General features: G+C 42.8%; 1 protein-coding gene across 1 annotated transcript in view; it reads right to left on the bottom strand.

The window, feature by feature from the left end:
• Nucleotides 1-26534, bottom strand: part of LOC107185737 (irregular chiasm C-roughest protein-like) — an 83111-nt gene extending 56577 nt beyond the window's left edge. The window contains exons 1-2 of the mRNA XM_015573493.1: nt 26386-26534; nt 3992-4329 (exon numbers count right to left, since the gene is read on the bottom strand). Coding sequence (XP_015428979.1) covers nt 3992-4329; nt 26386-26534 — 487 coding nt within the window. The remainder of the gene's footprint in view (nt 1-3991; nt 4330-26385) is intronic.
• Between the last annotated feature and the right edge of the window lie 547 nt (nt 26535-27081).

The following is a 27081-nucleotide window of genomic DNA, read 5'->3' as shown; positions in this document are numbered from 1 at the left end:
ATTCTGGGGGGTTTTTATATTTGTTTAGGGGAATAATTTTTCCATGTTTGGCAACACTGGTGGTAGGCGACTTCGAAGGAAGTTTCAAGCCCCACTCAAGAACCATTGGGAGGAACTTCAGCTGAAGTGTCTGTGTGGTATCTGTTACGTGTAGAGATGTTCTTTTGGTTTTCTGTTGTACTGCGGTAAATTATTCAGGGAAAGAAGACACGTAGGACACTGGTATATGTATACTTTTCCTTTGTACTGGCAGTAAATTATTCAGGGAAAGAAGACACGTACTCGCGTATCCTACTCAGAGAAGTGGTTTTGAGTGGCCAATTGGATTAACGTTTATACCAGACGACGGTGAATTCTTACAAATATTCTTTGTACGTTCTTCGTATGATCTTCCTACGATCAATCTTAGTATGAAAATTTATCAATTGGTAGAAATTACGAACGTTTGGATTGTTTTGTAGTCGACATACACTACGAGTTGCACGGTCTTCTAATCAAAGGACAAAGCCACATTTTGCACTTGGTACTCTCGTATGGTTACTGACCTAGATTCCAGGCCTTCTAGCACGCATATGAGAATCTCCGCTCACGTGAACAGGACTTAATCAATCGACTGACCTTACGAAGAGTCAAGGTTCCAGAACTTACGTCATTGTGCCGAAACTTCCGCGTTTCCGCTGATTACCATTGTACAAGCGTCCTCCAACTCCTCGTTCTCAACAGGCGGGAGAATCGTAGCTGCACGGCGGTTTGGTAATATTCGTGGAAAGTAAACGTTTCGACTTGGACGGGCAAATGTTACCTCACCGCGGCACACATTTTTCGTAACTCGTTAGAAAGGCAATCTAACTTTCCACTGGCGCGCTTAATGCACCGACGTTATCGACTTCCCGCGACTTTCTCCGTGTGGACTTCGAACGCAATGTTGGTCGGAACAACGCTTGGGGGGGTTGTTTTGAATTTTTGCAAAACCTAGAGCAATTCGGTACATGGCATAGAAGCATTAAAAAGAAAATTAACTTTTAAATAGACACACTGTGGCGTGTAAGTATAGCCAGTTAAATAGCGGCGATATTTCCAGCGGAGCAAAGGCGACCGGTTTCGGGACCAAGCGTCATGAATCTAAAATGGCCCTTCTGAAAATTCGATGTTCTATTCTTTCTCGACGAAGGAAAGTCGTTTTCCGTTCGGCTCGCAACTTTCTTTCTTTACACGGTATGCACTTTTGCGAACAACGGAACAAACGCGAGCGAAGGAAGCATTCTGGTGGGAGTTTTTAAAGCGACAAGAACTTAGAGAGACCGCCCGTTACCTCCGACATTTAGGCAACTTGCGTGACACAAGTTCTGTGTGAATAACATTCTTTAATATTAACCCTTAGATGTCTAATCCGTAAAACTGTTCATAATGAAATTGGGCTCACAATTACCCACTAATTGAATCGCTTATTTCAGAAACCCCTTTAGTGCAGAATTACAAATTTGAAGATATTTAAAAAAAACTTCTAAATGGGCTAAAAGCAGATATTTTTTTTACGAAAGATTCCTGAATGTAAAGGAAGGTTCTATACATAAAATGGAAACGTAATTTTATGATTAATTGATTAAGATTAGGGGGAGGGACTAAAAAAAATGTACACCCTCTGCAGTTATGGGGTTCCTGAAATAAGCGATTCAATTGTAAGTACTAAATAACAAAATAAACAATCTCCAACTGCGTAGATTCCTCAGCAAATGCAGTCTAAAGTTTGGAAAAGTGTTTAGCACACCCTGTATATTATAACATCTTACGATTTAAAGCTATCGGTCATGTCGACCCAGTCTCGAAAGGTGTAAGAGGCACAGTTGAATATCACGGGAACTTTTACGAATATCGTGACACGAACCGTCGCAGTTCCGTCGCGCCAACAGACAGACGAACGTCCAGACGAGGTATCGGGCCGCGTATGAATTTCACATGGGGGCATCGGTCTCTATCGAAACGGTCCCTCGCGTTTGACCCCGGCGCGTGCACGCGAGCGTCACGGCAAGACATAAAATATTTTGTCGCGTCGCGCCAATCCCCCCCATTTTCCCGCTTCCCACCGTTTTACCCCCCTTTTTTTGGGGCGGTGGGCGGATGGAAGCGCAACAAAAAATCAATAGGCGGTCGCAGGAAATTGAATTTGGCCCGCGCGAACTGACCCGACGTGTATATCGCAGCTGCGTGGCCGGCGAAAGAGTGAGAAAGAGGGAGCCAGAGAAAGAAAAAAATGGAGGATGGGAAAACGAGCGCGAAGGAAATAGCGCTGTCGGTTGAACGCGACCGAGCCACCTCCATCGAGATTCATTCGATTTCTGACACGGTTGAAAATATGTTCAACCCTTTGCACCCGTACGTCTCTTCCCAGTCAGCCAGCTGGATACCGATTCCACCCGTACGCCCGCCCCGTCGTCGACTGAAACTAGATCGTGTATTGCGATCCTTTGTGCCGCGTACCTACGTCTGCTGACACCGAATGTGATGGATGGAGCAACGGAACGCCGGCAGTCTTTTTTTTCTCTTGAATTTCTGCGGCTTGGAATGGTGTTTTTTTTTTTTTATTGAAATCGATTACCGGCGATACATTTTGTTCTTCCTTTCCTTTCACCGTGAAACGGCGTTACACGGACGCGAGCCTGATGATTGGTCCTGATGTTTTGCGGTTAGGTTGGCGGAAAATGTCGATTTAGAAAATTTCGATACTTGATACGTTATCGCGATATGCGATGTTCTTCAATGTATTCGATGATTTAAATATGAATTCCAATATTATACAGGGTTTTCCAGAATAGTGTTTAGAACTGTAGGTACTTGTAGTACTCGCCGAGAAGAGTAAAGAATGTCTAATCAACATAGGTCGTGAAAGCAATCCTTTCGGAGAGAAATACAAAAGATTCTTAGAATATCGCGAGCAGTTCATCGCAAAGCAAGGCAAAATCAGAGGAGCACGCGCGTATACAATTTTCCCGACGTCTACCGGTCCTCCCCTTTCTTAAGGACATCGTGTAATATAAACGTGACTGGATATTGAAAACACGCAAAAGAAAAAGACGAAATGCTGTTCCTTCCCGTCGTGCAACGGACAGTTCGCGAAAATGTATTCCGACCTGCTGAGACATCAGATTGAAAGCAGCGCGAGTGCAAAAGGGTTGAAAGAGTACGAGGGTTGCCTAGAGGACGCAGCTAGTAGTACGAAATGATTTTTGGGACGAGTACATAATGTACACTACCGCTCATAAGTATTAAGATGAAGAAAATATGATGTTTTGCGACAACAATTAGTCTAACTATGGGCTAGCACTTTTAAATCAAGACTTATTGCCAAATCTGTTGAAGACTTTTAACATGTTACACTTCAATGTATCTAAAACAAGTTTGCTTTATGATATAAAATTAAAATGGTTTTCGTTTGATCTTGAGTCGTAGTTCCACACGATTCCCGCTAAGGTAAACCACCTAACATGAAGGGTCATGTTAGGTACTAAGTATAGGGACACTTTCAATCAGAGATGGGCAGAATTTTATTCGAATAATACATAGTGAGAAGCAGCAGTATCTAAGATCGTCATCCTGACCTTTAACCAATTCATGAGATTAAATAATTGTTTGCAAAATGTCTACTCATTCAAGAAGAAATATTATTTTATGATAATAATTGGAATTACTACGTTCGATCAAGTAAAAATGACGAAATATTTTATTCGTTGTTCGAAACTTTTTATCCAGATAATGCATTTGCCCATCTCTGCTTTCAACTAACCAATATTTAGACCCTAGGTATTTAGACCACCTCCTCTATTTTCTAGTAGCATAAACGTTGTCACTCGAGCTTTAATCCCAAAAAAATATTTATTTTAGACTTCTAGCAACTTTTGTAAAGCCTCCTAAAATTTATTGCACACTTGATAAGTGTCCTAATGTTTATGAGTAGTTGAGTTAAAAGTTTGTTAATTGTTCCGTTTGCGTTTACCTTCTTCGTCGCTGCCGATCATGGCGTAACGCTCGTATCCGGTCAGATTCCTGACCGCGCCCAGGCCGAAGTCGTCCTTTGTCCATTGAATCGGTCCTTTCTGATCGAGGACCCGGCAAGGAAGCGTCACTCGGCTGCCAATCACCGCGGTCTGATCCATCGGCTCGATCGCGAATCGCTGATAAACGACTTCCGTGGTCGTGAACGGCCTCGCCGTCGATGCTAGGGGTGACACGTTTGTCATGTTCGTGGCGGACGTTGTCCCGGTTCCCAGTGTCAGTAGCAACGAGAGCCAGATTATAGGCGACGTCGATCGTTGCGCGTCCCTTGTTCTGCCGCTGTAAAACGAAAGAGACAGAGCGGTTAACGAAAATTGTCAGGATAAAGGCAATCAAGGGTGAATCCCCGGGCACGAGGAAGAGGAGAATAATCGCGACATATCCGATACTGGTTTTGATGATGGTTGAGGAATTTATAGAACAACAAATGTATGAGGTGCCCGTCGTTCTAGGTTCGACAATCTGCACTTAATACGTTGAAATCGATAGCTCGTTTCGTGTATTAGATACTCTATTACCTGAATTATTATGTATATTATTAACCTATGTTAATTGAACCGTTTGAACGAACGAAAAATATAAACACTCATTCTTCCCACAGGATCGATTAACAATGACAAAATCTATCCTTATACATTTTCAAACACTAGTGTGCCAATGTAAACGGGTCGAAAACCGAAACTATTTTTCAAACTTCATAATAATTCAGTAAAATCCCTCGAAACAGTCGGTTCACATTCAGACAGGAATAGTATCCAGAAGAGCCCAGCCAGTCGCGAACTATTTACAGAGTATACACGTTCACCTCCTCCGTAATTTATAAACTAAAAGCTAAACACTATTCTCCACGCGTGTCACAGTCCTTCCTATCCCCTTTTGTACGTCGGATTTATCCCCGAGCAAACGCAGGCCCACAATTAAGGATCACCATGAATTCCGAAAGTGCACAAATCTCCGTGTAACGGCTCGCTGTTTACGGTCGCGCGAACGCAACACGCCACCGTGAATTATCGTCCGTCTCGGAGAGAGGATAAAGGGTGGTGGTGGTGTGTCGATCGAGGACGAAGAAGCAGGTGAGAGGCTCGGATCGAATGATGGATCTAAACATGAAATAAAGGCGACGTTAACGACGGGGCGGTACGCTCGTTACGCACTTACGACGGTGCTCGAACAATATCCCTGTGACGGTCATCGTTAAAGGCCTCGAGTTCGTTATTTGACTTATTTCTTTTCATTTTTTCTTTCGCCCCCGTCCCGCCGCCGTTCGAACATTGACTTACGATCTCCGCGACACGGCGTCGACGGTCTTCCGTCTCGTTCACCCTCGAGGCCGTACTTATTTATCTTTATAGTCCCATCGGATTCGGAAACGAGGGAGCAAGGGGAGGGGGGCGGAGGCCAGGCGAAGTCGTCGCCGTAAATGGGACGATAAAACTATAGCCGAGACACGGTAGCAGCAATTTATTATTGTGCTCTGGAGCGTACAGCCAGCGGCGCACGTGATGCCACCATTATGAGGAGAGCTCCTAGACCTTCTTCTTCTTCTTTCTTGTTTCCTTCTTTTTTTTTACGAGGGTAATGCTGTTTTGCCGTCGCAGCGAAAAATACACTAGCTGCCGGCAATTATTACGTCGGACGCTTTACGAGGACAAAGGCGGGGGGAAGAAGGAGCGGCGATCTTGTTTTCCACTGGAACGACCGAGAGGAGGGGCGCGTTTTCCCTCTAAACGATCGAGAAATACTTTAATAAAGCTCAATCGGACCCCCTCCACTTCGACAATTACATTCGCAGCACAGAGACCAGCTCTCGGAGGATCGATATTGAGATTCTTCGTCCCGTGCGGACTCCTTCGTAAAAGCTTTTCATATACTCGAAGAAACAAACCCGAAACTTCCATCGTTCGATCTTCCGCCGAGAACTGGCAACGAGAAGTGCTTACACGAGTATCTTCACACAACGTCATCACGATTCACGCGGCAATTTCCCGCTCCGTCGACCCGATTTCGCCGCGGAGCGAAATACGTTCGCGTTCGTCGGCCCAAGAAGCAGAACGGACGGTCAGGCGACGAACCGTTCTCTTAATCGTTTCATCGACCTCTCAATTAACTTTTATTCGTCTGGCCAACGCACGAAGCATTCCATACTACTCTTTCTCTTTGATTCTTCTTCCCTTCGCGCGACGTCATCTTGCGATGCGAAGATTGCTCGTGGGCGCTTCGCTAGGCCTCGACAGCCTATAGGACAGGGATGCACAGACTTGTTAAGATCAAGGGCCACATAGATTCACTGTGACTTATGGATATGTTATTTATTTTGTTTATATTTATCATATATTGTTCCAAAGAAAGATAATAAAAAGTAAATAAATAATTTAATTTGATGCGTGACATTGCATTGATTTAAAAAATTGATTCTAAATTTTCATTAGTCAAGCGGTTCCTATTTTCCGATTTGTTAATATTCATGACTGAAAAAGTTTGTTCACAGATATACGTTGACCCAAAGAGACTTGCGCATTTTAATGCATTATCTATCAACGTTTGTACTTATACATATATTCAATTACTTAAAACAATGTAATAAATCTGTATGAAATGATACGTACCACGTCACCCGTATAATACGTACTAAATGTAAAGCAGAAAAAAGCTTCATAAGAAGCTTAAAATGCTATAATAAAAAAAAAAAAAAATTTGTCTAGCTGCGTGAAAGGTATTGGCTCAGAAGCCCTCTAGCGTCGAGTAGAGTATGTGCTCTCACAGATCCATTTCACTCCCGTTATCCTTGCCGTGTCTTCTCACGAACTTCCGGACGTCTGGATGAGGCAGCGCGGCGACATCGCTTAGAAAAGCTCGCGTTCGCTCGTTACACGTCGCGGTCGTGCTTCTTTGGGGCCGCGAAGTTAGACACGGCAGGTCGAGTCGTCAGCCGGTTCTTGCCGCGACACGTGTTCCGGCCAGAGCGCGACAAAGGGAGGATGTCGTAAGATGCTCGTACGACATCGCGGCCCCCGGCTGTTTCTTACGAGCTCAATAGGATAATAACCCTCCTGGGCTGGTCGACCAGGCTACCAGGCCGAACGAAACGTTTCAATGGGTACACACACGCGCGTAATGGCCGTAATAATAATTGCGCTTGTGCCCGCTTTAGACACCGCTCCTCCCACCCCTCCACCGTCAGCGTCAGCGCGCGTCTCGGAAACTTTGAAATGTGTCCGGGGCTACGGGACGCGCGGTCCTATGTGGGCCACGTTTCCTGTCGTCGTTGACAAATGCCTGGATCGGCTGCGGCTTTGCGGCTCGGAATCGATACCGGGCACTTTAACGCCGTTCACCTGGGCTTCGCGCTTTAGGGAACTTGTCCCCTTGCCCTACCCGTCGTCGATGCGGGAAAACGAGAGAATATCCCGTGAATACGCGCCTTGTGCTCGATACCCTTGCGCGATTGAAGCCGGACTAATTGATGCTGGTTGGTAATAATCCGTCGTTGGGAGTGTACAGTTTGCTTAAATAAAGATAACTCGGTATGTAATATTGTAATTTTATAAATATTTTTAGATAGCTTTAACTCTTAGGGGATGGGAAGACTATTTTGAGGTTCTAGAGGGGTGGCTTAGTTTTCGTAGTATAACACTATAACAGATGTATGGAGGTTATAACTTGAAAATATAAGTCATGAACAAATTTGCCTGTTTTCTAAGGTTTAAGAGAACGTAGTTTTAGGGACAGGCAACAGGAAGAGAGCAATGTATTTAAAGTGACAGCGAGGGTTGACGATGAGATGACAGCTAGGCCTATCGCTGATGTTTTGGTGACGTTTTGATCAACGGGAGTGAGGGTTTTAAGGGAGTGTGTGGTGGGGTTAAAGAAAAGCTAGGCAACAGTTGTTTTGTGTCGTAAATAGAGTTCAAAATCAGAGTTGTTGGAGTAGTCATCTAGTTACGGTCATAGTTCAATTTACTTTAATTGTAATTATTTTAATATAATCGTATTATTTTACGTAATCCTAGTAAGCCATTTAATAAATCTATTATTTAAATCAATTCCCAGATATAGGTGTTTATTCCATTTGGAATTACATTTCCTTTCCTGACAGGTATCGAATTTCCAAAATTGTAACACATTCAGTATATCCAATTAAATTTCGTATTATTGGATTATTTTGGTTGAAAATAGAACAAAAGCTCACTGTTGAAATCCAGATTGATCTTTCATAAGACTGAACGTTGCTACCATCATCCGTATCGAGTTACGTTGAAGGAAGAAATTTTGGAAATACATGGTAATGTTTCAGTGGTATTGAACGACTAGGTCACTTAGTAACGGATATATCTGTACAGAGTTAAAGGGTGCTTACAAAAGCGTGGAGACTAGGTATTAAAGTCCATGCTTTCAACCACTATCCATAACATTTAAAATCACACAAAGTCGGCTGAGCGCTCAGAGAGCGGAATCCTGTTTCAAAAGACAGTGCAAATAATGGTTTAGCCATTGAGGATCATTGTCCAAATCAGATTTCTGTCCATGAAAGAGACCAACGAACTTCTCCTGAAAGTTCATGCCTGAAATAGCAGCCGCCTACACGCCGCAGGAAGTGAAATTCCGCCGAATCTGGGCCTCCTCCGCACCGCGTACACTTCTTACCGAAAAATAATCTCTTCTACCATCCAATTGTCGGAATCAGCCGGCGGGCGATCCTCGAAACAATGTGTTAACCGAACAGCAACGAAGTTCAGGGATTCTCGTTGATATTGAAATCGATGAAACTTGAATCGAACTGACAAGTCGAGCGTTTTCCGATATTAAATTTAGAAAACCTTTCGACCTCACCGTCGAATGCATGTTACCATAACACTTGGACGAAAAATTTTCAAGAGGGGGGGGGTGTCAGCTATTAAGCGGATTCCATTTTCATTTTCAGATACGTAGTCTGTTGTAGCTCTTGTCTGTGGTGTAATAGACACCGAAATTGATGAAAATTCAATTTATTCGATGGAAGACGTCAATTTACGCAATCGCTCGGACGACCAATCTTCTCGTCCAAATGTTACAAAATCCAGCCAGTAGGTACGTACTTCGTGAAGCACATAGCGAGGGCTAATACTTTTTCATTAATTTCCAGGCCGCTTTTAACGAGGCGCGAGTCTCGCGCGGAGATTTGTTATTTAACCGTTCGAACATTATAATTCAGGGATTACGTTGTATCCCGGGACGGCGCGACGGCGGCGGCGGGTGAATAATCGTCGGAACAAACGGTCAAAAATTTCGGGAATTTATCGTCGCGCGCGGGCAGTATTTTTCAACGGTTGGGTTTCATTCCCGTTCCATCGCAGCGTCCCAATCTGCGGAACGATGGCTCGCAAATCAACGATTTTTAACCATTACGCCCCGCGATCCCGCGTCTCGATACATACTGTTCGTTCGTTACGGTCCCCGGATTCTGGCATAATCGCGTCGTAAACGCGTAACGAATGGTTCGTCGGATCGTTAAAAATCGAAAAAAAAAAAAACAAGAAGGAAGCAAGGGGATGTATAAAAAAAAAAACGAAGAAAACGATGTACACGGAGTTGGTACGAGAACTGGAAGAAAAGGTAGGAAATTTCATGCAGTACTTCCTGATTGTGTAAAATAGACTGAAACCATAGATAACAACAAACACTATACATATACAGGGCCATTTACATCAATTCACTCTTTTATGATACTAAAAGATACTTCACATATAATATGATGTATGTAAATGGCATTTGAATAAAAAAATGTTATTGTTTACTTTCCACTTATTTATGCATGTAGAATCACCACCTGGTCGGTTGTATACCCTGTGTCAGCAATTTATAAGGCCAGTATATTCAAAAGAAATTCGTTTCAAAACGCATCCACAGAATAATTGAGTAAGAGGTCTATCTTGAACCCGTCTGATACCGTCGTCTACGCGATCATCGAAAACGTCCGTCTTTCGAGGGTTAAAACGAAGATCACAATTTAGGTCCGATACGTCGATTACGGGTCCATCGAAACACGATCCATCGACAATCGTCTGTCGGTCGAATCCGTGGAACGAGCAGCACACGCATGCACACAAGCCACGATTTCCGATATCAATTGTCCCGAATCGCACGGCCCCCTTTTCGTTTTTTATCAGCGGTTACGGGGGCGTCGAGATTTCGCGCGGTTTCGTTGGCGTATCGCGCCTACTGTTCTGGCCCATCCATCGGGAGCGTCGTACCCACACCGTGTAACCGTGCTAGCGCTCGTAGATCATGCTCCACCGATAAAACGCTGCCACTCGGTGGAGTCTCGCGATAATTAATTGCCGGCTGCTCATTCGAACAATTACACCTGAATGCCGCGGCAATTATCGGCTGCGGCGCAGGAACGACGACGCAGCCACGCGTTTCAACGAACTCACTCGTTTGTCGCGTGGCTGCTTACCCGCGAGCCATCGAAATGTTCGTCTGGGTAAAAATAAGTCCGTCGACCGATCTCGTGCGAATACCGTGGTTTTCCGCTGCAATGTCAATTCTGTACGAAAGAATTTCGGACGTATCCGCAGGATGTCTATTTTAACTGGACACGGTGGAATACAATGACAGACACATTCATTCACATACATTGAAAATAATCGTTGAGCGTGGAAATTGTTATACAATTCCTATTTCTGCATCCTTGTTATATTCGCATACATAATCCTTTTGTGATAAATATTTACGGTCTTTTAATCTTTAACGCCCAGGCCCTTAAATCGTTATTTCAATATTGTGACACTGATATAGGTATATACATATACGACATCCGTGCGTAGTTCATATGCATTAGTAGAAGAAAGTTCGACGCTAACCGAAATAGCACTTTCTTTCTTCTTCCCCTATAATATCGACCACACTAATACAAAGTTTAATTTTTTAGATACAAATTCCCGAAAATTTATAAAGAGTACGTATTTTCCTACATATTGTTACAAAACACGAACTCCCCGTTATTAAACAGAATTACGACACACGTCGTTCCCATTGATTACTTCAACTGTCTATCCATCGCAGCAACGACTATTCAATCGGCCATTGGTATCCGGGGGGCAGCGCCACTTTTCAAACGGAAATTATGTAACACGATTCGCGAACGGTGAATTTTTCCGGCCGGTCGAAACGCGTCGTTACAACACGCGACTGTATTCGACGGGTGAAAATCGAACGCGTAAACCCGGTCAGGCCAACGGGTACAAGTCCCCGTCGTCGATCCATCCAAGAGTCACCACACGGAGACACGGCGTCTCTGATCAATTTGTCATCGCGTGACCCAGTATCAAAGATACGAGTCCCTTGGGCCGGGGCTTCTGGAAACGTCCAGCTTACATATATGTACATGCGCCGACATACGTATATACAGTGTGTCCCACGCAAATGGAACAGGCTGTACCTTCCAAACGGTTGGGAATAGTATAATCGAAGCTAAAAGTTCTCTGAATTATTTCGGTCTCTCGGCAAGTGTTCCGGAGTACCTACGTTATGTTCCATTACAATGTTTGTAAACATGAAGCTTTGATAACTTCCTAACGAATAAGTTCAGGGCATAAGTATGTTAGTACTTTTATGTAGAGCACAATAAACTACATAGATTGGTGTAGTCAAATACATAGGTATCTATTTAAAAAAAAAGTGCAGTTTCATTTTTCTGTTGCACCGATGCAGAAAAGTGCATAAAATTAGTTGCATATTATGCACCGTTTGATACCATTTAATTTTTACAGGTAGGAGGTTTAGGAGGTACAGCCTGTTCCAGTTGCGTGGGACACCCTGTATACATATGCGACCCGATGCCAGGGAATCGACTGGGATATGCGCTGGAAACGATAGTGGCACCCGGTCGATTCTCGCGCTCGATTCCTCCCACTGTTACTTAACGCTCGGTGCTCTTGCAGGATCGTCGAGCAAACACCTCCTAGCTACTTCATTGCGCTACTTTGCTCCTATAGACTACGCTACAGTAACGAAACAGGTGCTGTTGAACATAAGCCCGGGGAACTTGGGAACCTGTCTCCTATTCTCTTTCTATTAGCATTGCGAAGAATCGAACGTTTTATGGATTCTATATAAACACGTGTAGAGGATACGGGCGTGTGTATACTGGTATCTATTTGTGGCTGGGCTAAAGCTTACTGCACGTCAGTGTGTGTAGTCTAGACTGTACGGAACGGGATACTCCAGAGTGCTTTTCACCTCGAATCTTTCGTTGGACGATTCGAACTCTGATGTTGTCAGTTAAGGGTACTGTGGCGGCATCTTTTGTACTTGCTACTTTGTGAATGCTTCCTTATTCTTCTCCTTTCCTTCTCGTATCTTTCATTTCAACCTCTACAGTATTATTTTGAATCAAGTCACTAAAGGCTTTTTCCTCTGTCAATCATAGCATATGTATAGACGCATTACGGAAATTGAACCTTTGAACATCAGTGTGTTCAGCAAAATCACTGCGTATATTCCGATCACGTCGCTGTCAATTGATCAGATTTCCTGATCAGATTCCAGCACCTTTGGCAGCGTTTTTGGATCGAGTTAGCAAAGAGATCCTGGCGTTTCCCCCCAACAAATAACTCCGATACGTTCAGGGGGATCTAATCGGGCGATCTGCCTGTTTCCAGATAAACCTGAATCACGACAATGGTGTCTTCTCGAGAGACAAATACAGACGGTTCGATGGCGGCGTATCTTTCAAAATGCCGCTGTTTTGCTTCGGCCACGTTGCGCCCGGCCCGATAACCGCGGGAACCGTAATGTATCTCTACCGCGTACGCCTTTCAATTTGAATAATCCGACGAATAAATTTGCTCGGCCATACAGTCCGAGCAATCGCAACAACCCCCCTTCCGGTATCTCCTTTCGTCGTCGGGGTGCGGCGTATCTCTCGGGAGGCTTCGCAGGCATACCGTCGCCGCTATCAACTAATTTTTTATCGACTATGAACGCATCCTGCACATTGTTGTGTAGTGAAATGTATACCAAGAAAGTATACAGATTACCGGGAAAACGGTGTTGGACGTTCAATCTTCTGACTAAACAAAGAGACTAGGAATATAGACTTTTTTGGATGAATTTAAAGAAATTGGAATCAAGTAAAAAATTGTTTGCCTTATGAAGGTCTCTATAAAGTTCGACGGACAATGAAAAGCTTGCTAAACATTATTAAAAATTTAATTACACCCAGTTGTAGACAATCGTGTAATAAATGCGTAAAATCCGCAGACTACTCCTGACTCATTGAAGGCTCTAACTGATTAACACGATGAAGCTATTGTGTCCATAAAGAAATATTGATAATTAACGTGTGATTCCATCAATACTGAATTATTAGTCTCTAAACAACAACAACGGGCTGGAACTCCACCTAAACAGGGCCATCACAGCGATTGCACTTTGGCCTAGGTACAAGTACGGCGCTCAAAATTCGTGGCTCTATTCCCCCGGGCCGATTCTCGGGCATTAACGGGATCCATTAGTACTTCCTTGACTTCCCACCGAGGTTGGAAACTGCGGCCCACGCGTCGGATGGAACGAGCAGCTGACGCGCGCGAAAAAGCCCTGCGCAAAGTAGGTTGAACCACTTCGAATATATCATTTTTATCGCAGCATCGGGCGACTCCTCCTCGAGCCAATAATCCATAACCGGGGCTCGACGGATTTCGATTAAATATCTATTAACCCCCAGCAGGCTTTTTCAAGGCTGTCGGGCGTTGAACGTTGGCCAGCCTGAACTAGGTCAGCCGTATGTGTGTGTGTGTTCCGTGTTTTGCCGTGGCCCCCGTTGTCCCTTGTTGGAATTTATGAAAAATCTCCGGCTGGCAGAGCGTAGTTCTTACCGGCACGCGGCACGGCCGGTGCAAGTGCCCAGGGTGTTCCTTTTGTTTCACTCGACGGGCGGCCCCAAGGCGCGGGTGTCGCACGGAAAATTGATTTATTATCGCGTAACCGTTTTCCCGGAGCGTGTTTGTCCCGTATCAGTATTCATGGGCGCAACGAAAACTGTCAGCCCTGCGCGAACCCGTGTGCAGAGCCTAGCCTAGTATCACTCTCTCCCTCTAGACTGGCCTGGGCTAGATGTGTGGCTGTTGCAACGCACTGTACGGATTGTGTGCTCACACAACAATCAACATCGGCCGTGTCTGGCCCGACTGTCTGAATACGGAGCTCACAATGCTGTGAACGGACCTGAGTGCGTGTGTGTCGCGTGGATTTGCGCGGGACACACACGCATACACAGACGGTTTCATACAGTAGGAGGCGCAATCTCTTGGGCTCCGATAGGTCCCAGTCAGAAAGGGAAACGACACACGTGAACGCTGGGCCATAGCATGCCAGCAGCCACGATTTTGGAAGAGGACCACCTCTATCGTTCCCTCTGTTCGACAGCCTCGATCACCCGTTTTAATTAACATCGCGACCTGTGGGCCACGCTTTCCGCCGCAACACCCGACCGATCTCCGCTGCTGCACCGGAAACACCGCGATACTTACACCAAGCCCGGCGGCGTGTATCGCTTCCAGGCAACCGTCGGTTGTTTATTTAAGCGGAGACCGTTTGTCGAAACACGCGTGAGACCCGGCACCGGTTTCACGGGCTGCGGACTATTTTTATGGAGTCTATAAACAAGCGCGACGGAAAGCAGAGCGCGGAAACGTTACCGCTAGTCGCCGACTAGCTTCGGGCTAGAGGGAGGTCGCCTCGTTTCCGTTCTGGGTATCGGTACGTTTAACAGCCAATCCAGACGATACGGATTTTTCCACCGATTCGGTCATTTTGAGGAATAGTTATTAAAGCAGCTATTCGCAATACGGTATCGATAGTTCGAATATTGATACCTTTCTGTTCAAATATTGATATTTAATGTGACGATATATTCTATTGAATATCGAAATATTGATGCAATCGCTGCATTTGTTGTAATGTAACAGGTCGTAACAGGAACATGGACCGATCGTGACCTGTTCATAAAGATTGCGATTGGTCGATTTCTTTTCCACACTGTTACCTGATGATCTGCCTCCTAAACATCTGTTAAACAAATGATTCATTTTTATGTTACTACTAATAATTTAATCGCAAGTCACGATTCCGATAATATCGATATTTTATTATCGATATACATGTGTATCGATACTCCGGGTATCAATACGTATCGATACAATTCAAACGTATCGCCATCATTAAAAGCAGCATCCATACAATTCCGTATCTTCATCGAAAATCGAACTCTCACGAGTATGCTTGCTTCCTTTGTTTGTACGTGTGAATAGTGCGTTAGGCTATTACCGATTCTGTAAAGTTACCAAATCAGTGAAAAAACTGTATCGGTTAAATTGACTATAACTAGTCTTGTCGATGAGCTGATTAGGTTCGAATGTTGTTCGATCTCTTTTACGCGACGAATCGATGCTGTAAAAAGAACGTGTCGGGGGGGGGGAGATGTACTTCGCGATGGTGTCTCAAGCGTACCGCGGCGAGGGTCATGAAATATACAGTCGCGACTCTCTGTTTGGAAAAACCTCCGTTGTTGACTTTTGAATGCATTCTGACGGTTCTCTGCGTTCGTTTTTCTTAATCCTACGACGTATGAAATATCCTGAATCGTCGGATATGTTGCGGGTGTTTCCGTTCCTTTCTATTGTGGCAATTGTTTCCAGCTCGTTTCTCGTGAATGTTCGTTGTATTAACTCGAGGGTAAGAAATACCTTGAATCTTTTCTTCTTTATTTCATTTTAGTTTCTGGTGGATTGTACGAAATGTTTAAAAACGGTGAGATTGAGTTTGTATTGTATAATGACAGACCGAGTGGGTAAACAACGTTCCTGGAAATTTATGTATATATGTGTATTTCAATAAGTTGTATAATCAACGATTGCTGAATGACGATGTTCGTCTGGATTTTATAAGTTTGTTCAGAATTATTAAATTAAGAACAAGTGACTGAACTGTTTAGTAATCCTTAGTAGGCACATTTCATTCCAGCACTCACTGTACGTCCACTAGTGCAAATCGGGATTTTAAAATTCTGATGTCTTATAACTAGACTGCGGATTTTTATGCAAAAATTTATTGAAGTAATTTTTGAAGACAACAACAAAGATAGGAATTTCTTTCTTCTCTTAAATGTCATATTGTGTTCAGAATAAAGTAGAAAACACATTGGACCAGACGAAAGTTTTTTCTCTATTGTATTATACAAAGCCCTATTAACTATAAATGCATAAAATCCGCAGTGTACTTACAACTTTCAGAAATAAATAGTAATGTGTAAATAAAACTTATGTTCTTGATCGAGAATTTCCTCAACAATCGATTGGTTGTACATTTCTTGGAAAATTGTACGTTTTCATAAATTTTAATTAAAGACTTTGAAAAAATCAACTTTTCTTATTTTTTATGTTATTTTTTTTGCAGTAGAGTCTCACCCCATCGTTACTCAAATTGAATCCGCGAGGAGGAGACGCCGGTTGGGAATTAAATCTGGACGCAAAACCGCGGTCCGTATTTTGTCCGAGTTCCCGTTTCGAGAGCACCTTTTTCAAAACGGTACGCTCGACAAGACGTTTTGCGAGACCCGGGACAATACTGGCTCCGGATCCAGCGGTCCATTCCTCGTGCATACTGGGGCTTAAGCGTGTTACGTGTCCCTTTTATGCACGGGAAAACATCCTGCCCCGTTAACCGGCTTCTGGTATCCATTTCTTATTGTTAGTCGCATTCGATTGTCGTGGGTCGTTGCAAGGAAATGGGAAAACCGAAGGATTCGTGTGGTGTGCCAAGGATCACGAATGTAGAACACAACGCGTGATTTGGAATCGTGTAACTGTAGCTTGGACAACGAAGACTAAAATCAGATAGACAAATTGGTCTCAAAATAATATTTTGTATCGTTTCGACTACAATAGGGTCTCGTTAAGTGCTCGATAAACGGACCGGTTAAAGGCTCTCGAATACTTTCCCAATCACTTTGTACAATTGAGTCGAACGAGCCTCTGCTGTCATTTATAAGCGTCGTGGCAGTAATTGTTATTGTGATAAGAGTGATTGTTTCTATTAATACACGTCGATATGTTGCGGAGTGGTCGGAGTTGTGTTATGGAGACCGAATGATCGACATATATTTGCATAAGCGTATATTGAGATGCGAGTATTCAATATACATATATACAATTAGAATTATCACTTTAAATATCTCCAGAACAATGGAAATAAAAGAAAAATTTCTGGAATGAAAATTGTTCAGTACGAAGAGTGCTTTGTGTTATAGATCTTTGTATTCGTCCTGCTATTAATAAATAAATACAAAAATATGACGTTTCGTTAAAAACGACAGGGATAACGTTCACATCTCCTAAACGATTTGACCTATACAAAAATTTTTATGACCATATCATGATTCGTTTTATACCAAACGACTATTGTTCGAAAAATTCTTCTCTTACCTCTATGGTTCCAGAAATATTCAAGATGTATGGTATTGTATCATCGATTAAAACCAAGAGTCAGCGTTCCACTGATAATTCCTTCTGCCAGCGTCATTACAAAGAAACAAGTGTATTCCACAAAGTATACTTTCCTCGATCTATCGCCTACCAGTCTTCAATTACCGCGACACGAGGACAAAAATCGTAGCAAATCGAACATTGCACCATCAAATACAGGACCATTATTTTGATTGGTACGTATCGGCCCGGGGCTACGTTCCCGCGAATATTATCGTTATCGACGAAGCATCGTCTGCCTCGATGCAGCCCGATATTAAGCTGGGAGCCACTTCAAGGAACGGTCTGTCGTCGGCTGGTCGAGTGTGCTTCGCGTTGGAATTAAATCGTGTAACGGCGGCCCAGTCGTTCCGCGAATCAGATTTCATTAGGCACAAGTTAATACAACGAGACCGCGGTGGTCTCGTCGCGAGTAGCCAGTAAACGCTCGACGGCGCACCTAATCGTGGTAAATGTCTGCGTGCGTCCGTCACACACGTACACGCTCGTATGAACATACGGAGGTACATATGTACGTCCCGTGGTTCACATCCCTGGAGCGCATAGATCTGCAATGCAGAAACGAGACGACCGTGTAAATTCAATATTTGTGCCGCGATGGAATGATCATTCCGAAGAGAGAACGATGGTTCTGGCCACTTATACGGCCTGTATTTTGTATGGCGTGGAAATTAACGCGGTAACGTTAGCCACGCGCTGCGATTGGTAGCCGACGACGTTACCACGGGAACTCGGCCGGCAGACTCGCGCTCTGATTGGTCGTGGTTTTTCGTTGATATTTCGTCAACAAAGCCTCGGTAACATTTTCGTTAAGGAAAAACTTATTCCAAATCACCTCACGAATCTCTCATTTCCGGGTCCTCCAATATTTTTGTTACACCCTGTATATGCCCTTACGGACTAGCCCAAATCCATGTACATTACTTATTTGCATCTATGTTGCAAAAGTCTCTAAAAGGGACAAACAGAATAGCTTGCCATGTGACAATTATGAATCAATATTTTAAAATCACCCTAATAAATAAGTAGAAAAAATTCGTCCCAAAACGTCCTAGGTCCCCGTCCTCGATCATCGACCTCAAATTTTCCGAAACGGTTTCGATACATAATCTAGCAACGCGTATTGCGAAACTCCTCCAACGAGACCCATCCACCGCGCGTCGACCGATCGATCGCGGTTAATTTATATTTAAACGGCCCGGCGTCTGGCGCGAAACACGCGGAAGGGTAAAAAAAAAAAAAAAACAACAGCAGCGAAGAGAGCTACGCTCCCGCCCTTCCGGAGTACTCGTTGGTTCGAGCTCTCGCGTTAATCACCGGAGCAATGCCCGTTCTCATTACGCGAATCAAAATATCCGTGACAGACGCGGTGTATCGCGGACGCGACGCTCCGGTGTACGTGTTTGCGTGCGCCCGCGGAAGGTTTGTCAGCCGGCGGCAGCCCCTTCTGGAGGTTGACCTTTCGCCGTTGGCCCCGGATCGATATCGTGAAACGATATTTCCTCATTACGCTCGCCGTGCGCTGCCACCTCGTACTCGCGGCGTATAAATTTCCACGCCGAAACGAGTCGGACACGTTCGCCATCCCCTACCCCTGTTCCCAGACCTATCCGCTCACCCCGCCGTTGTTCACCCTCTAAGCGAGGTGTGTTCGACGAAAAAAAGAGGGGCGAGAAAAATGGGAATTGTCTATTACCGACCCGCGCGACCCTCACTCCTCCGAGGGAAATGATTCATGCGATATTATCGTGCGCACCAGCGTGCACCCCTAGAAATAGAAAGAAAACTTAGGGGGGGGAGATGATGGGGGTGGAAGAAACACGAAGACGCGCCAACGGTTTTTTGTGCTCGCGGCCCCGGAGGAAATTGTCTCGGGATAATTACAGCGTCTTTCCGTGATTTTAATAAGCGCTACGGGAAGGGGGTGGGTCTGAATGGAAACAGACCCGCCGCCGTCTCGTCGCGGGTAATTCTTTTAGCGGGATGAAAATTTAACGCGCGGCGCGCCCTGTGAAACGAGACAGAGGATATACCGCTGGTGGATCCGTTGAATGCTCCTCCCGGTGGGCTCTTCTTCTCCTTATCCAACCCCGGACCTTCTCCTGCTTCCTCCTTCCGGAAACATGAAATACTTCTGCGAGGAATAAAATTATGGCGCGTCCGGCGTTATTTCGCCCGTTGTGTTTAAACGGCGCCTCGCACTATATCGTTACTGTTATACGCATTGCTCGACCGTTTGTATTAGCGCGAGTGAGCGTAGTTGTAGTCCATTATCATAGATTGGTGCACAGTGGTTTGTCTAGTAATAGCGGGACAAAAGTGTAACAAGTAGTAAATCAAACTTCAATCGCCAGTATTTTAATTTCCAACGAATAGAAGTAAAATACGGTCATATGAATGACAAATTTCTCAATGATTTTCGTTCGAAAGCCTTTAGATTTCTAAGAACCTTACTGAACCTAGAAATTTTTGTACTGTTTTGTTCTATTCCTTTTGTAGAGAATATATTGAAAACTTATAGCTGTAAATATTTGTAGCTCTGAGTTGCAAAAATTGTGACGCTAGAACTCAAAATACGTGATTTATTTTTAGTGAAATAGGCGTAAACAAATAGTTTATATTTATTTCCACAACCCAAGAAACCCCAGAATACGAATTTTGGTTCCAAAGAAACTCCAGGGAGCCTGAGGGCTGGAAGTTTCTAAGGGTGGCAAGAAACAGAACAACCAGCTCACTGCTCGGGTTTCATGCCGACGGTGTTTTTTAACTCGCTCATTGCACCTTTTTGGTATCTTGTACAAACATTACTTTTCATAAAATCGAAAACCAATAGTCATTTAAAGACTGTTTAAAACATTTCTTAAAATATATATTTTCTTATAAACATGTGTCACAGTAACACCGTTTTTCTAATATTTAAATGTCATTTAAAGAAGATTCGGTCTACCGTATGGCAACAAATATTCCAGATATTGTCACTAAAGTGTTAAAGTAGACGTCTACTATGGTAAACAAATGTAGTTGGCGGGTTAACACAAACTGTACCTACCGCCGGTCAAATGACCCGTTTTAAATACGGTACAAACAGCTATATAAAAGTCTCGGTATGATTAGTATTAAACAAATGATAAATATTTTCACCCAACTGATAATTGAGGTACCACCTCCTCAGACTTCTGTCCTGCTGGATTACTGAAACAGCCCACTGTGCGGCGAGAGGGTTTTGTTATTCCATTACGATTGTCCTCCATTCACGATGCAGATTTACGTTATCTTGACGAAAACGCGTCTGGGCGAAGTAGATCGGTTATCCGTAATACGGTAAGCCAGGCGTCGATTCGAGGAGTAATCGTGTGGACCGATTAACAACGATCCTGGAGCCTGGCTGCTCTAGAGCGTGTTGTCCTTTCTGCGATTGACGTTTCGAACGTTCTGTACCCGATCTGACCGCTAACGCCGCAGTAATACGTGGTAATTCGATTAATCTTCGATTAATTGTACGTCCCGGATTGCAGGGAAAGCCATACGACGTTCCGTATCCTGCGCCCCGACCCCCGAGCGACGTTACACGGTCGCCTGGTGTACACGGGTACCATGTCACCTGTCCCTTGATCGGTTGCAGCCGTCGCCACGATCCTGGCTCCTTAGATCGAGAGTGGAGATTGAAAGTCGAGGGATGGTGTTGATCTAACGCGCCCTGAGATTCGTGTTTGTCGATGATGTTGATGGAGCCTTAGGGGGATCGCGTATCAGTTTCATGGTGGAATATTGTTACATTTTACATACGCCAGGGATGGAACGTATGAAACAAGGGGCCATATAGTTCATGATAGAGTAGACCATTGTTTTACGATTTAATGGAACTTTTGTGGAATTAATAGGTGTACGAAGTGTTTGTTTGTGGTTTTGGTATGTTTGTTTCATTAAGTCTTCGTAGAATGATGTTTCCTGTGTTTATTCGTGGTGAAATCTGGTCGACTCTAACCGAGCTTTGAATTTGCATTGTTATTTATAATGATACGGTTTCACTCGTACATTAGTTATTCTTGAATTTCTATAAATGTGCGATAAATATATCGCTATCGATAAAAAAATCTGGCGTGGCACTTTTAGCCAATGACGCGGAATTGGGTGAGATCATATTGAATATTCATGGTCTCGGAAATACGATTAAATAAAACGTAACGTGATCTACTTTTTTATATCTGTAGTATTACTATTCTAAATATTTTTTTAGGAATAGGGGAGTTGGAGCTCGCATAGGACAGAATATATTCTGCGATATCATGTACATTTATCAGTGACAAATCCCCGTATGGTAGAAGAATTTCTATGCAATAGATAGTTCACAGGATTACAAAACGTTTGCCTATATTCTTGTCAAACGGATTTAGATCCACGAGAGTATTTGCCTGTGTAAAGGTATGGATTAAAATGCGGCAGGTATATGCGGTCTCTCGCTTAAAAAAGTATAATGAGGGATCGTAAATTTAATTACCTTAATACACATGACTTCGAGGCTTTTGATTGAGGGTTAAAATAAAGAAGGGTCGAAAAGTGAGGTAAAAATTCTCGTAAACGGTATCAAGGGATTTAAACAAAAAAATCTACCGCCTTTGTGAACGCTGTACTTTTCATTAGTACCGTGTCCTCGTTCCAGTGTAGGTCTATTGTATGCATAAAATATCATAGAACGCGTAACGTGAATTTTTATGGTACGCACGTTGTGACTACGCGGAGACCTATTCGAGTAGCGTATTTTCGAGCACGGAAAGACAGTAACGGTTACCAGAGACCCTAACTGTTATAACCACAATTTAAAAAGTGACAGTATAAGTGTTAATATCTTTGTGTGAATGAATTTAGTTACGAATAACCATTATTGGATACGGAAATTGTATTGGTCACGAATAAACTTTCTTTGTATGTAACCATTATCGACGACAAGAATATTATTTTGGTTACCGATAACCATTATTGATGACAGAAATTTTTTGTTAGGTACGCGGTAATCAATATACATGTCGAGAGTTATATTTTGTTACCTTTCGGCAATCGTCAATTTTTATGAACGTTATTTTTTGAACGTATCTATATTTTAACTTAAAGTATATAAATTCTTCAATTTGTTTTGTGTCACAGATAGATACGTTAATAAATCTTGGCGATAGTCGAAAGTAACCAAAATAAAACTTTCATGGATATTGGTTATCGGTAACCAAAATAAAATTCTCGTCATCGATAATGGTTACATGCAACCAAAAACAATTTCCGTCATTGATAATGGTTATTCGTAGCCAATAATGGTTATTCGCAACCAAACAAAATTCCCGTCATCAATAATTGTAGCTGGTAACCAAACAAAATTTTGATCATTTGTAATGGTTATTCGTATTTCTTCGTCTTTTATTAATATTTGGTTTTCATTTAAATAAAAATTACTTTTTACTCAATGATTTTCTTTCAAGAAATATTTAAAATAAATTTTATTGTTCGTCCCTAACGGTTACTGTTCCGGTACAAAAATTTGCAGCATTCGAATAAGGAAAGCTTCCTTTTCGACCTGCAAGAGGTCGTGCGCGTTCAGCTATCCACAGTCTGGCGAGCAATTATCGTTCTCGTCGGAACTTTATGCTCGTATATATTATTCTTTCCGTTCAATCGGCGTTAATAAAAGCACGGACATTAGAACCCCGCTAATTATTACTTAATTAACAGCCGCAAATAAATTGCGAGTTCCACGACACGCGTGGTTTTCCTCCTTCTCTTTCCATGAGAGCGTCGCGATCCCGTCTGTGGCCTCGATCGATCGGCGGGTTCAGCGGTTTTCAAGATTATTTAACAAGCTCTCGGTAACGAACCGCCCGTTTGCTCGCGCGATCGGCGAACTGGGTGAAGGACGAAGGATCACAAACTATGAGCGCGTGGCACAACTGATTTCAGGGCGTCGTGCGCTGTTCAAACAACGATTGATCAAACAATAACATCGTTAAATCGATAAGTGGAATAATCGGAGTAACGACAATCATGTTCGTGAACGGATGAGTGGACCGTGAAAGCACGGTTTGTTGGCTCGACGAAGACCTCTCGATTCGTCGAAGGACGAGTGCCATTCGCACTTGTGCCCGATCAGACGAATCGTGGTCAATCTCGGACCATGTGTATTGGGCTACGAGCGTAATCCCGCGAATTTAGCCGAGTGATCGTGTGTTTATGTATGTCGATAACTAAATATATAAACGAACAAATTTATAACAATTTCGTTAGATATTTTTATGGGGCATAAGAAGCTGTTGAATTTTCATTGAAACAGTTTATTTTTGTATTTTTGTTTCAAGATATATAGAAAAATAGGAAAACATATATTTATGTTTAAGGGTGGTTTTACCCCGAAGAACTGAATACTAGCAAAAAGAAAAAATTGCCCGATGCTTCTATGGAGGTCCTCTACAGACCTACGGAATTGAATAAAAAAATTGGAATTTTTGGAATACCAAAGTTACCTTATCAATCAATTCGTGTGACACTGTTACAGTTAAAATCAACAATTACAATTTATAATAGTGTAAGCCTTGATTTATATTGTATGTACTTCAGATTGAGCTGTATTAAACTGAGAAAATGTACAATAGTTTATTTGAATGTACAGAGTGAGATACTTCTAGTCAATATTAAACCTAAATCCTATCTTATTATACTATGCTAGTGTTTGCACTTTTGTTCCTAAAGTCCGTTTTAAAGAATACTTTCCCCAAGTTTTGTGTATTAATTGGAAAACCAAACCCGTCTGAAATGTTCAGCTACGATTGTTGGATTATTCCGAAAGCATCGATTCATAATAGACTCTAAATTCGCCGCAAATATTCTCGCACAATAAGCACGTCCAAACGACGTTCGATATGTCGATTGAGGAGGATCTCTCATTAAAACTAATTAAATTCACTACCATGAAGCAATTAACCATAATTGCCTCGCGGGGCACTCGATAACTTCCTGTCGTTACGATCTGGAGCAAAAGTCGATTACTCGCTGGATATTTCTCTTTGAAAACTTCCGAAATCGTTTGGAAAAATTCGAAACTGTTCACGATTCGGCAAAAATGTTAGGCCCGGCGCAGACGAGTGGTTCACGGCAATTTGCCGTCACGTTTTAACAGAACATAAATTTATACGAAGTAATTCACAAGGGACACGAATTGTATCGGTTACTAGGCGACATGAGTCTAAACGAATGCACGTACTGCTTGACCGCGAATGCCAAGAAAAACTTGACACGTGAAACGTGGCGACAAACTACCGCAAACCACTCGTCTGTATCACGTCACCCGTGGTGACGTCTCCTATTTCTGCAAATGCTTGCGTCTGTTTCCATTAATATATAAATCCGAAATCGAGCTCGTAGAAAGTTTCATATTTTTCACAAATGTTAATTAAGAAAAGTTAGCTCTTGGAAAAATCAATTCTCGATCCTCGAAGTTTCGATCCGAAATTTTTTTTTTAAAAACAAATTATATTTTGGACAATTTGTTAGCACCATATTATTCTACATAAAAAATCGAAAACCATGTCCATTTGAAGTTTTCATATATCGCCTCTGGTTTTCGAGATAATACTTTCGGGTCGAAACTTCGAGGGGTGGCTTCACCCCTTAAAGTCGCGTGTCAGCCGATAAAAAAAAATACGTATCCCTTATTTTTGACTGCTTAACAGACATACGAAGTTTCATCAAAATCGGAGGGGGACATTTCCGAGGGTTCCCTTCTAAGGGCGGGAACAAGAACCCCAGGTTGCGTCTCCTTTAAGTATAAACGTGGCACAACATGCACAGAATGCAGCCTAATAGCTGTCAAAGTTTGTGTCCTGTGTGAACTGATTTATACAAATCTATGTTCTGCTAAAATGCAACGGCAAACTGCCGCAAACCGTTCGTCTGCGCTGGGCCTTAGACGGATTTCGAGACGGAGCGCTGTTGTTCGATCTTAATATGCAGCTCGGCGGGGAACGCGGTTTTGTCGGGTACGTCGATTGTTTTTCCCCACACCGACCGATCGAAAAGGATGGGGTAACAGGAAGCGAATGGACGGCGTGGCTAATCCCACCGCCGCGTAATAGATTAACACATCCCGTTCGCGGACGTCGCGCTGGCAAAAACCGGGAAGGGCGACGGAACAAAAACCCCCACGGTAGCGGAGTGAAAGGTACCGGGGGCCTATTACAAGAAGTTCGAAGAGTCACGGGATAAATAGCCACCATTATCGAAGATGGCTAGGCGCTTCTATTATCCATACGGTATTTATTTATGCGAACAATGACGCCACGGAGGGTGCGAGCCGCGAGCACTGAAAGCCATCGTGGAAACTTTGCTCTCCCAACCGAGTCTTCGCGGATGTTACGACAGGGATAGCGGGTTCGTAGTGGTTGAATTACGGGGACAAAAGTCCTATACTATGAGAAGCTATTGAATTCATATAGATTTAAGATATTGTAAATAGAATACTCCGAGGATATTATTTAATTATTTAGGTGTACTTTGGCGATCGATCTTAACCGCTTAAGAGTATAACCCGACTTAACTCGATTTTAATGTTACGTGGAATTTTGTTTAATCCCGCGTTAGCTTGGACTTGCTAGGTTTTCTAACTTTAAGAATTTTTCGTAATTCTAATCATGATTTATAATTAAGCACATTTAAATGTTACGAAATTAATAATAAAAATAAACAGGATTTTTAACGGAATTCCTAAGAATAATTTGGTCCTTAAGCGGTTAACGTAACGTACTAAAGAAGAAATCAGATACATTGTTGTTCTTACTGTTGAGGCTTTTGAGTGTAAGCTGTGTCCTTGTGGAATTTTCCAAACGTCTCGCAAGCATTAAAACTGGGTTCGTTAAGGGGTCGAAAGATATACTGATACTGGTGTGTGCCTTGTGCTGCTCCACTAATATACGGCAGCTTGCTCATGTTCCGGTTCATTGCTCAGCAATTAACAGATATTTAATTATAACAGCATAAATGTCCATTGAGTTTTAATATCCCATAGACAATATTTATTTCAGACTTTCAGCAATTTTTTAATGCCTTGTAAAGTTTACTGGATAGTCGATTAATGTCTTGTTACCAGAGTTGGTCACAATTTTATTCGAATAATACACGATGAAAAAGCGGTAGTATCTAAGACCGTCATCCTGATCTTTAAACTGTTAATGAGATTCAATAACTATTTCCCAATAACTTTTTCAATAACATTTCTTCTGTCGACTCATTCAAGAAGTAGTTGAAGAATCTTATAAAAACTGTTATTTCCATGTTTAATCAGTTGAAAATGGCGAAATACTTTTCTATCTTTTATTCGTTATTCGAAATTCTTTACCTAGGTAATGAATTTGTCAATCTCTGCTTGATATTTATGAATGGACGAGGGGAGGGGCATAAATGCCGTTATCAAAATTTCATATTAAAACACAATCGATAAAATAGCTGTATGATGAATTATACCTATAACTTCTCG

The sequence above is a fragment of the Dufourea novaeangliae genome, unplaced genomic scaffold (genome assembly GCF_001272555.1).
Source record: "Dufourea novaeangliae isolate 0120121106 unplaced genomic scaffold, ASM127255v1 scaffold56, whole genome shotgun sequence".
Taxonomy (NCBI): domain Eukaryota; kingdom Metazoa; phylum Arthropoda; class Insecta; order Hymenoptera; family Halictidae; genus Dufourea; species Dufourea novaeangliae.
The sequence above is the reverse complement of the archived record's forward strand: the minus strand, read 5'-3'. Positions and strand labels throughout refer to the sequence as shown.